The sequence below is a fragment of the Pleurodeles waltl genome, chromosome 8, assembly GCF_031143425.1.
Source record: "Pleurodeles waltl isolate 20211129_DDA chromosome 8, aPleWal1.hap1.20221129, whole genome shotgun sequence".
Lineage (NCBI taxonomy): Eukaryota > Metazoa > Chordata > Amphibia > Caudata > Salamandridae > Pleurodeles > Pleurodeles waltl.
The window spans coordinates 1,364,686,597-1,364,699,310 of record NC_090447.1 but is presented as its reverse complement, the minus strand read 5'-3'; the positions used below and the strand labels follow the sequence as shown (position 1 = coordinate 1,364,699,310).

The window sequence follows — 12,714 nt, the reverse complement described above, 5'->3', positions numbered from 1 at the left end:
TCCTAAATATCTCTGCCTAAGCTCATCCCTTCACCCCCACATCTAACTCACCAAACCTCACTCTACCTCTGTGACCTCCCACACAACCCTACTAAATTCTCCTGCATTCATCTCACCCTGCTACTATGCTCTCCCTAACCCTTCCACATCCTCTTTCCCCTCCGCCCCCCTTTTATTCATCTCAAGCCTTTGGATTGAGTAAATGAAGGATAAACTCCCAATTAACACTTCTGGATTTCTTTCCTCCTCCACCCCTCCATTACTCCAGTCAATCTAACTAACAAACTCTCATATCCGCAACTCAAATTAACTCATAATAATACTAAAACTGTACTCCTTATTAAATTATACTAATCCATCACTAATTCTTGTTGGATACCGGAGTAGCGTGCTACTCATCGAAAAGCGCTTCGACGCCTCGTCAAGGGTAGTAAGCGCTATATAAATACGATTACAATTACAATTACAATTACTGCCATATGTGCAATCGATTATAAAAGAGAAATACAACTTATATGTCAGGCACGGATAGAAATCACAGCTTTTCTAATTTTGAAAGCTTGATGAACATAGCCTAAGACAGTGCGCAGTATAAGTTTGACTCTAAGAATTGAAGATGTTGCAGACAGACAGTAAAAGAGCTAGACCCAAAGATGTGCACCAGGGGATGTAACAGTGTGCCCTCAGCTTAGAATAAAAGCCACACAAAAAATAGTGTGCCAAAATGTGCTTGGAAATGCAATCACAAAGACAAGGAGGTAGTGTGGCAAACTACAGGACTACAGGCCCTGCTTGGGATGGGTCACCAAAAAGTGCAGCGTGCCTAATCTAAAGTGGGTAAAAAAAATATACATTCAGTGTTTGTAACCCATATAATGTAGGGTTTCACTCCCTCGACCTACTCTAAATCTAAGTAGCGGGAGAATGAGGACATAGATTGACATTTAAAAAGTCCAAGTTGATTTCTGGCAGAGAAGAAGAGTGATTTCACCAGAAGAAAAAATGTTGACAACCCTAGGACTGAGAAAGTCTTTTGGACATACGATAGCCAGGGAATGGACTTGGTCTTGTCTAATGCAATCTCTAAGAATCATTTGAGAGAAAGAGATATGGAGCGAAAGCCATCTCCTTAACCTTTTTTAAACAACAGGGCAAGTTGGACTTTATCCTCCAGGAAGGAGGGGTCAGCTTCCAAATGAGTAATAAAGCTGGCCTTACTCCTAGGCATGGCGAGTAACCTTCACAAAAATGTATTTTCTATTGTTTGGAGGTTACTTGGAGAGATGTAGCCACACTCACCGGCCCTGTAGGTCCTGTGAGACATACATTTGCTCTTGTAAAGAGCGATACGTCCTTTAATGGGCGCATGACCAAGTCTCTATGAAAACCTGAAAACTGCCTCCATTGGCCCTAATTTACCAACTCAATCAAAGATTGTCCCAATTCAGATCGCCTGACATCAGTGTTCAAAAAGTAACTCTTCTGCAGCATGTTGTAAATTGAACTAACCTAAGGCCGAAAAAAGTAAAGTACACTACATTGTTTTTATTGTTGGAGTCTATGCATCAGAGGATGAAAGGCTTCCTTTAAACACCCAGTGCCTTTATCTAAAAATAGTTGCATAGGCAAACTGTTGTATGTGCTTAAAATGATTTACCGACATGAAAGGCAGTTTTCATTTTTTTAAGACTCGAAATAATTTTGAAAGCACGCGACAGGAAGTGGAAAAGTTGATGCAAAGGATGAAATCTGCCAGCCAAGATTACAGACCACCCAGTCAATGGACAATGGAAGGGTATCTCTGTGTGCAGGAGAAACGTAAGTAATAAACGAAAACCAAACCCTCATGTTTGGAGACATTCTGGTTGGCGAGGTCTTTACATTCTGTAAAACATGTGAATCTTCCCTAACTACTTTCTTATTGTGGAGGGTGTGTTCTGTGGTGTCTACCTGATTGGTGTACTTCTGGAAAGGACTCAGAGGAAATTGCTTTATTCAGGAATAGTCACTTCGTAGACAGCTGTCCATATGGCACTACCACTGGGGTTCACTGCAGCGTCTGGCTTCAGTACTAGGAAAATACATTGGTACCATATGAAATGTTCTGCCCGCTCCCTCCCATAAGAACTACTTGTGAAAAGCGAAACTAGATCAAACCTTAAGACCAGACAACCTTGTTTCTTTCACAAACTACATTGGTGTTTTTTTCAGTGTGTAATGTGAGCACAGATTGAGACACCAGTATAAAGCAGTGGTGTTTTCTAAGTTAATGCTAATAAAACAATACGTGTAACCCAAATGCCATGCCATGTTTCTTTGAATGACAGGGAAGTCGGTACCTACCAGCCAACGTGTTTAGCTTTACGCCTCGCACTCCCTTCCTCTAACCAAGTTGATCTGACTTTTTCTTTAATTAAACAGCAGCATCCAGGTCTTAATCAAATGAAGATGTTGCTTCAATGGCAACCTCTCCCCCTAGGTAATCCTGAAGGGGATATTGTGTCTGATGCTCTCCTCTTCTAGATAAAGTGTCAGTTGAAATATGACTTAAGACCTTTGTCCAGAAATGGTGTGTAAATCTAATATATATTCCCTCCCTCGTTTAAAAAAAACTGATAACTTAAAAAAACAATTGGTTCAGTACTCTTGACATGTAGCAACATGTAGGAAGCCTTAGCAAGCACTTGGAAATGGGAGAGATCTTGAAATAAGATGGGTTGTGATGATGGGTGCAAGTTTATTATCCCTGTATAAAGACGAGTTGGGATTAGGAAAATGCATTCAACCTTGAAAGATCGGGAAAGATCGAGTTGATTGTTTGCTTCAGTAATACCCCAGTAATCTTTCTAAAGGTCTGCAATCTCTGTTATGGTGCTCAGTGTCCACTTGTTATCTCTGCTGCTTGTTTCATTAAACACCCCACTGTAGCCTTCCAAATATTTCAGAAGCTTTCATTAATTTGTTAACAATTATATGCCACATCGTTAGAGGTTAATTCTCGTAACAAATTGGTCACATTTTACAAAATGGTTTAATTCTAGTTTTACATAACTTATTATAACGACTGCCTAGTACCATTCTGTATCCAATGTTGGATTGGATGCAAAATCTGCCCAGCACCCTAAAAAAAAAAGTGTCCCATATTTGTGGATTGCGCCTTTTTGCAAAACACTGGTTCATTGTTTTAAGTATCATGAAAAGAAGAGGGAGACATGTTTTCTTAACTTCATTGAGAGGTAAAAATGCAATTGCTGCAGGGCTCTTTGGTAAAAGATTAGTTCACACTGGGGAACCACGCCTTAATATTAGAGAGGCCACTTCTGCTCAAGCCTGTTCAGTCTTCATACATTAATAGCCGTCCAGGAGAGAATGGGAATGACACCTCTGCCCCCTTGGCAAAAGGGAGGTAATAGAGGCCCATCTGCCTCTGATAAGGGCGCTCTGGACCCCACTAGCGGCATCTGAACAGCACTGATGCAGCCCAAATCGGGCACCACGCTGCCCAGAAAAACGTTCCACAGCTGCAACTCAGACACCGGCCCATTGCCTGCCCTACCAATCCGACCCTGTCTGTATCGGTACATGACATCACTAAAACCAATCGTCATATGCTGGTCTCCATCCTTAGAAATTCAATGTATGTGATTGCAAACTGTTTTTCCCATACAGGATTCATTCCTACATTCTATGTTCTGTTGCTTTTAGATCCATGGAATCACAAAAGAACCCTTGTAAAACAGGATAGGTGTAACTAACTCACAGGGCATTTTTAAAGTTATTTGATTGAATTTCAGGGTCTTGATACATTGCCTATTATAAAACACAGTGGCTCTCATTACAAGTTCTGACCCCTGCGCAAACCCATGTTGTCCACTGGCTGAATTTTGAGAGATATGGAGTGTATGATACCCGACAATTACTGAGTATGGTGAAGTTTAAAGCCCTCTAATAAATTTAGGGGGTCATTCAGAGTCTGTCGATCTTGAGACTGCTGGACTAGGGGTGGCCATCGGACTGCTGCAGTAGTTTCGGTCTGATCCGCCACATTCCGACTGCAGCTGAAATGCTGCGGTAATATCGGCGACACCGCCAGACTGGAGACAGCCTCCAGCCTGGCTGTCCTGGCGGTTGTAATCCGCCAAGGCAACGCTGCAAGCCGAATTACAAGTTCTATTCTGCCAGCCTTTACATGGCGGTTCATACTGCAGTGGAAAAGCTGGCAGAATAGGCTTGGCATGGGCAGTGCAGGGGCCACCATGCACAGCCCTGTTGCACATTTTACTGCCCAAATTATAGGCAGTGAAATGCACAACGGGTGCTGCTGCACCCCCTGCACCTCCACATTGGCGCTGGCTCTCTTCCAAGCCGGCTTCAATGTTAGGGCCCTCTTTGCTGCAGCCAGCCCTGCGGGATGTCGTAATAGGGCCGGCGGTGTCCTGATGGGACCAGCGCTCAGGAAGTGGGTTGGGTTTAGCGGGCAGCCTCCACCGCCCGCCCAACTTGGAATGACCCCCTTAGTCTGGTCAAACATGCTGAAATGTTACATGGGAGAGGCCCAGTAACTAAAGTACCGCGTATTTTGGAGTAGTTAACACCAAAGTTTAAATCTAATGCCCCATTTATAACTCTAAAGTTGTGATGTGTTATTTATTACACCCAATACCTGACAAACCTTGTTGTGTCAGGTTTCATTGGGTATGATAAACATCGTGCCTTGCTCCAGAGGCATTTGTAAACAGACCATCTTATTTTAGCTAGGAAAAAACCTAAAGGCAAATAAATGCTTGATTTTAGCATCTACTTCAAATTCATTTAAGAAATGTAATTCATCTGAGTTGCAATAAACACATGAATTCCTCTGATTTGAGCATAGATATCCACCAGAGATAGCGTCTCCAAGAGCTACCATAAATACTTTGTGCTAACACCTTACTTAAACGGAAAATGTGCCAGATAATCTTAACCAAAAAGTTTTAAAAAACACAGTTGTTTATTCAAGAACAGAATCTATCATTTTTTATAACTTGGGCTTCGCAGGCGGATTTACCATTTAGTGGAATTAAGATGAATAATCACATTTAACCTAGATTTCTTGTAAACTGAATACCTTTGTAACAGGCACAAACCAACTGTTTGGAATCCAATACCACCTCTGCAAAACTACTGCTAGAAGTAAGTATCTTGTCTCATAAAACACTCAAAAGCATTGGCTAATCCCCTTAATCAATAGGGTCCAGGAGCATGGTTTTTGGAAAGCACTATTATGAGCTCAATTGCAATTCTGTCATATTGCCTTTCATTGTGAAAGAATCTTCAGGCTTCTGTGTGAAAGCAAAAGGCATGTCGAGCGAATTATCCATAGGAACCTGTGATCTTCATTTGGGCAAAACGTAACGCAAATCTGGTTGCATTGAATGATGAACACGGATGTAGCTACAAGCTTCAAACCTAGGACCACATGTAGCAAAATCTCAGGTTTTGCAACTTGCAAATTGCAAGTTTTAGCAACTCGCAATTTGTGAGTCACAAAACCTGACGTACAACAGTATCAATGACACTGTTCGCGATTCACAATGGGGTCGCAATTGACCTTTTTCATAAATATTCTTGAGGCAGGTTGCAATTTACGATCCCATTGCGAATGACCGCACTCACAGGGATGGTGGTCTGCCGGGAACAGCAGGCCACCATGTCTGTGACTGCGTTTTAATAATGCAGTGTTTTTTTTTTGTTTTTTGGTTTTTTGTTAATGCAGCCCGTTTTCCGTAAAGGAAAATGGGATGCATTTTTAAAAAAAAAGAAAAGCTTTCTTTTTATTTTTTTCAGAGCTCTTATTTTCGCATCCATTCACAAAGGAGAAGAGGTCGCTTGGGGACCCCTTCCTGTTTGTGAATGGCTTAGCACTAGTTTCAAACTGGTGCTAACTGCACTTGTTTTGTGATGCATTCACGGTCTACAAAACAATCATACATAGCACTGCGACGTGCAATTAGGAAGGAAACGCGACTCACAATCCTTTTTTCGATTTGGTAAATAGACCAGAATCGCAAAATTGGGTCTGTGCATCACAAAATGCTTTTTTCTTGTCAAAAACGGCCCAGTTCTGCGAATGCGAAAATGCTCTGTACATCTACCCCTTAATTCGGTGAGGTTAGCATGCCCACTGGGAGACCCACCTGTCAGAAATTTGAATAACAGCAGAATCCCTTCACCCATGTATTTAGAAGCTAACTACGGGTTTTTATTTGTAAAGGTGAAACCTTTGGTAAACAACTTCATAGGTAGGTGGGTTCGCCTTTGCCCAAGAAGTATGTGAACAAATTAACAAAGGTTCTGTACCCTTTTAAGCAACGACTGCATGCATTATGTTTATGTAGCATGCCACCATGCTATAATAAAACATAAATGAACATTTTCTTTCTGCTTTGTAGGACCACTTGGTTTCACTTGGACAAAACACTACTGTACTTATGACAAATCCAATAAAGCATTCACTATGAGTGTCTGCGAAGCAAAGTCGGGTGGCAAAGTGGTGAGTATTCACGTTTGAGAGCATTTCACCTTTTTTGAGTGTTTTAGCCCTAGGCAATCCTAAGTGTGTTTACAGTTTTCTTTGCTTCTGCGATCACGATGTAATTTATGAGAACATATCTTTTTTCTTTTCATTTTTTGATCTGGACCCTTTATTAAACTTTCCCTTCGATGCTACAACTGAGAATTTAAACTGCTCTCCACAGGTATGGTGATGTTTTCTAACTGTATAGTATCACAATAGTTGGGTTTAACTTAGACTCAAACCTTCCAAACTATTACATGGTATTTACTCCCTCCGTACTTTTAGCAGTCACTCTGCAAATACAGGCATAAGTTATCCTGTATAAATGTCAACTGCACATTTCATGCATATTTTTTGTAGGACATCATCTTTGGTTTTTGTATCTCTAGATACATATCCCTCTTCCAGAATGAATCACCCAAAAAAAAAACATACTTTTGTATTTTTATTTTTGATAGATTATAGAGAAAATCACCAGACGCTTTCAAAAGTAGTCTAAGTAAGTTGTGATTGGTTGTGTTCGTAAAACTTGCATAGGTTTAGGATTCTTTAGATGTCTAGGAAAATTTCAACTAGCACCTGCTTAAGTATTAAAAAAGCGCCTCGCTAAAAAAAAAAGTGCCATTGGGAGAAACCTCTTCCCCTGCTTCAATGTATAATTTTGTCCACCATTCCGCAGTGAAAACAAATTTACTTAAGCCTTGTATGTTTCAACGGTGTAACTGTGCTGGGTAAACTTTTACCAATACCCACACAGTTGGGGGGTTGTGGATATGCATCAACATTTCAAGGGGGCCTCGTCTTGTAACTTCCACTCATGGTCCTGAGATCCAGTCTACTCCGTAGTGTTACATGCGAATATATCCCTGTACAAGTCAAAGTATTATACACTTGTAAAAATGGTATTTGTAAAGCTAAGTGAGGGACTGAAACAAATGTGTTTACTTTCTATGTAGAAAGAAAAAGGAATCCCTCCCCCCACACGTACTAGCACTTTAGTTGCTTGACAAGGTCTGTGTGCGTTAATAGGCTAGTTTTATCTTCTGTTACATGGAGTTCCCACCATGTTCATGCACCCGAATGGCATTGATTAATACTACCTTGTGTAGTGCCTTACGTAGGTACGACGTAGCTGTTTATTCTGAAATCAGCATTGCATTTCAGCAGAATAAGGCCGTGATGACAGTTCGGGTTCACTTTCATCCAGGATTGTGTATGGCTCAGGCAGTAATCTTTTACTGATTCCCAGATCATCATCACAGGACATACTTGATAATATTGATATATACTGAGTGGGCATATTCATGAAATGGTGGCGCAGCAGAGCGAATCACCTTGCTGCGCTGCCTCACTGGGAAAGCGCAGCAGTGCACCTCATTTAAGGCAAGAAGGAGCATTCTTGTCCTTACAATGAGTGCAAGGTCCACAGTTGTGCAAGGGTACCTGAACTGCACGCAGGATTGTTTTTGTGGAGAAAGGGACACCTTGCTGCATAAAAACATTCCTGAGAGGCTTTTACCTCTTTTTGCAGTGCACAGACAAAGAGGAAAAGACTAGGAGAAAGAAAGATATTGCTCCTTGTTACACCTCACTTGGAGAGGCGTAGGTTTTTGGCCCATTCCCAGGTCTACCACTTTTGGTAAATATGGGAATGCATGAAAATCTATGGATGTTGCATGGGAACACCAATGGAAATGCCTTCCTGGCACAGAGTAATGCAATGCAGCGATTTACCCTGCATTACATTACTTGAGATTTATGAAGCAACTCTGAGCCACACAAGGTGGCCTTGTGTGGCTTCATAAATCTCACTTAAGGTTTGTGTTGTGCATGTACCACATTGCATTGTGAAAATGCAATGCAAACCGGGTCATAAATATGGCCCACGATATTTAAATTAGATGTTAATTTCTCCATCGGTATTTCCACTGACAGTGTGGAGCCTAGCCATTACTATATAATTGATTTGGTTTTTGCACATTCAGGTTGGGCTGACAGTGGTAGGTGCTTTTTAGTTGAGCCGGATTTTCTTTCAATTTTTTCACATACCTGCGGTGCTCAGTGGTCCAATGTTAGTGTGTGACACTTCTAGCCAGTACTGACATTTTATCCAACAACATTTTGCATTATGCAACTTTTTTACTTTTCTTACACTACACATAGTAGATATACACATTTTAAACTCCTCTCATAAAAAGTGTGTTTGGAAAAAAAGCAGGACTCGTTAAAGGTGCAACATGTGACATGATATCAGCTTGGCAGCTATGTTTTTAGGGTCCAATAATGCATAAAATGAATGACGAGTCCAATATATTATGAACAACTGACAAGCTCAAATTACTCAATCCGAAGAGATGCTAAAAACTATTTTTGGGAGTGGGAACGGGCATGAGCAGATGACTTTTGAGGAAAGGTTGTGCCAGTGTTACATTTTAAAGAGCTTTGCACTATTAAAATTGGTCAAAAGTGAAAAGGATGAACTGTTACATTACTTGGTGATTTCATGTTCTCCACAGGGATGTTTGAAAAATTACTGGCAAATGAGGAATTTAACAAATACGTTGGACCAAGAAAGTTAATCTAAACTTCACAGGATAGTTTTGCAGGAGGGTTATCCTTCCTTGTTTGTGGATTAGATGGATGTAAAATGGTTAATTGTATAACAGCTTTGGTTAATAAAATTAGTTAAAACACTATAGCTTAAATAGGAAGTTAAAGACCCAAGAAATATCTTTACATCATTGTGGAAAATGGCACATTTTATAGTATATTTGGACAGCACTAATCTAAAGCAGGCTTACATTAATGTAAAAGCAACTTTACTGGAAGTGTGTTAAAGGCATGTACATTTTCACCCAGTTATCTGGGGAAACATTAGTGTGACATAGTGTATTTTGAAACATTTACGTCACTACCGAGTTGCCCTAGGTCAGTCAGCTTAAGCTATTCAGCCGACAACAGTCTGCATTCACGATGTTTTATGTTGTTACGTATGACCTAGAAATCCTTGTATAAGTTAGCCAGGACAAGCTGAATGTGTTACACATTACCTATGGCCATTAGTCTGCTATACATTCAAAATTGGATAGGATTTAAATACCAGGTTATGTAGGTCTATCGTAGTTCTCTCTTTCAAGGGATGTTTAGGATATGAAGTGATGATAAATGCATTTTGCAGTATTACAGACGAGTAACACTGGTAAAAACCAGTACAGTTTTTAAAACAACTTCAAAGGATATATACCATATCATATGGATTTTGGTGCATTAAACACCAAAATCCACGCTATTGCCCATAGACTCATAATAAGTGACACTTATTGCACCTGATAAATAATATACCCTGTGGTATCATGATTTATCAGATGTGCTAAATAGCTCCTATACTTGTAATCAGGGCCTATGAGCCTGAATCTTATTTGCACTTAAAGATGAAAGTACTCTTGTGCATCTAAGTAGATCCAGAGGGTCCATACTTTTTGTGAATCACGAACATTTACTGAGGGAACAACCTGGTTGGAAACATCATCTCTCTTTCAATGTACATCTGTAGTGTCTCACCCTCATTCCTGAGAGAGAATTCAAAATACTGGTGGTTAAAAAACATTTGAGTTTGAAGAGCAGTTTTTAAATGTACCTATAATTGAGATTTCTGCTAATCAAAGATTGTGTCCCATAGTATATTGGACAAGCTTCTGCCTCACAAGTCGAACTATAATGACCCTTTCAAGCACCGAAAAATTAATCCAACTAACACAGAGCTTGCAGCACTCCAAAGCAACGGAAAGGAGGCATGTAGACTTTAAAAAAACATATAAATATTAATTTAGAACATTGGACTGTTGGGAGCTCCATTGGAACCACTGGAGTGTTCTGGCCTTTTACTGGCTGGTAAAAGCCGGTAGTGTCAACATTCCAATTTTCTTTGTTCACAGCAACAGCTGTGAACAAAGGCCTCACGGAGCCCGAGGGGAGTTTAATCCCCTCTGGCTCCATGAGGACTTTGTTATATTTATTAGAACATTCTGCCCTCTAATGGCAGAATGTTCTAATAGCCTTATAGCCCTTCATAGGTGGGCTATACGGTCAATTAAAGTCCCACTGCCTTGTTAAAGGCCCTCACCTTCCACTCGGACCTTTAACGCTGGAGCAAGTTGGTTGAATGTAAATGTAATTCAGTGAACCTCAAATTTTATTTTATTTTCTTTCAACTGCACTAACCATGCTCTACTATGTTAAGCTACTGATGATGCTCCAGACCAGTAGCCCTAACAGCTCCTCCGTTAGGGTGGAGGAGCATTGACCACCCGCTAGCCGGGGCATCTGCAAAACCTTTAAAAGAAAACTATGATAAACTTTGTTATCTTTTTCCTTTAAAGGTGCGGCGCCACGGGGTGAGGAGCAGTGAGGTTGAGTGCAGAGCACTCCTCCTCAGAGTGCATGTGTGTTTGGCCAGCCGTCTCAGGCCGGCCAAACACACATGCGCAGTAGGCTCTCTTCAGCCAAGAAACACAGTTGCAGGGCTGGAGAGAGCATGCACAGGCTCCCAGTCTGTCTGGGAGCGCCCTGGCTGGGCACTCCCAGCCAATCCTGACGCTGCTCTGAGCAGCGCCAGGATTGGCCGCAGTGCAGGCTGGGTGAGGGATGACAGCGGAAAAGATGTGTTTATTTATTTATTTAATAAATGTAATGCTTATTTCCTCCCCTCCCCACAAAACCCCCCACGTGCCGCCCTGCCCCCCTCCGTGTCCCGCGAGCCTCTTCTTCTTCAGGCAACAGATTTCTTTTTAACAAAAACATAATTTTGAAATATAGGATTAAAATTAAGCTCAAATAGTGTTAGAAAACAAGACATTGCATTCTTGAGTCCCTTCCATATCCTCTGTGGGGTTACTTATTATCATACTATACTATTCTGAACACAGGCATTTCCCATCATTCTCAAAGGCTCTAATTGTTATTTTCTTCAGCAGTGACTCGGGCCTACATTATCTAAAACACAGCAAACACACTTTCCAATGATGCTCTAGCCCGTTTCAAAGTTTGTCTCAACATGAGAGGTTTAATCATGTTGTTAAATCGTATAGTTTCACATGTTGTTAGAAAAAAATGTATTTGAATGTTTTTGAGGTTCTGTTTTTGACTTTTCCATTGTTTTCCTCTTGTAGCAGAATGGTCTTGTTCCGTGTCCTCCTGAAGTATTCAAACTGAAAACCTGCATACGACGGAAAACTGATTCTATAGATAAACGTTTTTGTTTTGATATAGAAGTAGTTGAAAGGTCAGTTTTTAGTTCCTCAATCTTGGTTCTTTGGCTTGCATATTGATGCATGTTTGAATTCACATTCTGTGTAGTTATGTCTTTGAGCCAAAATGTAGCTAAAAATCTAACTCTTAACAAACAATAACATTTCTTGAGAGATGTGTATCTGATAGAGACTTCTAGTTGCAGATTCCTTACCTTAGAATTTTCCCCAAGGCGTCATACTGGATCCGGAGATTTTTCTTCGAGCAATACCCTGGTGCGTCGGTAGGTGGCGTCGGTTGACTCCTCAGGCGTAGTAGTACATAGACGCCACCCTCGCTCAGTGATGTCAGTTCTTTTCTTTCGGCGCCACGTGCTGATCCGGAGAGAGCTACCCTAGGCTATTTGCCCGAATTTGACTGTTTTGTCAAGCTATTTTGGTACGACTTTGGTGCGTCGAGTATGTCTCCGAAGACCGGGTTCAAGCCTTGTGAGGACTGCCATCGTACGATGTTGGTGACTGATCCTCATCGCGTTTGTCTGTGGTGCCTCAAGCGCGACCACAACCCGAAGTCGTGCTCCGAGTGTCGAGCCATGCAGCCGAAAGCTTTGAGGGAGCGGTCCCTAAAGTTAATGGCTGCCCGGCACTAGGCTCCGCGTAGGTCCCGGTCTCGCTCGAGAGGACGGTCCCGAGATCGGTCGCGGAGTCATCACCACTTGTCTTCTTCGAAGTCCCCGGGTCAAGGTAAGAAGAAGAAGAAGTTGAAGAAGTCCCATCGCTCTCCGACTTCACCCCGTTGCTCGGCCGATGCGACGTGGGACGAGCGTCCGCGCACTAGGCCTCCGTCCTCAGAGCCTACGTCTGGGTCGACTCCGCGCTGCCCTGAATTTCCTGGAGCCAGAGCAACCCCCG

At 41.6% G+C, this 12,714-nt stretch overlaps 1 protein-coding gene across 3 annotated transcripts in view; it reads left to right on the top strand.

The window, feature by feature from the left end:
* Window positions 1–12,714, top strand: part of ARHGAP42 (Rho GTPase activating protein 42) — a 562,306-nt gene that overhangs the window by 403,905 nt on the left and 145,687 nt on the right. For 2 of the 3 annotated variants that reach the window (XM_069202385.1, XM_069202383.1), the window contains exons 8-10: window positions 1,689–1,818; window positions 6,432–6,532; window positions 11,725–11,837. In XM_069202385.1, the coding sequence (XP_069058486.1) occupies window positions 1,689–1,818; window positions 6,432–6,532; window positions 11,725–11,837 (344 nt within the window). The remainder of the gene's footprint in view (window positions 1–1,688; window positions 1,819–6,431; window positions 6,533–11,724; window positions 11,838–12,714) is intronic. The other variant, XM_069202384.1, reaches the window with a different exon arrangement.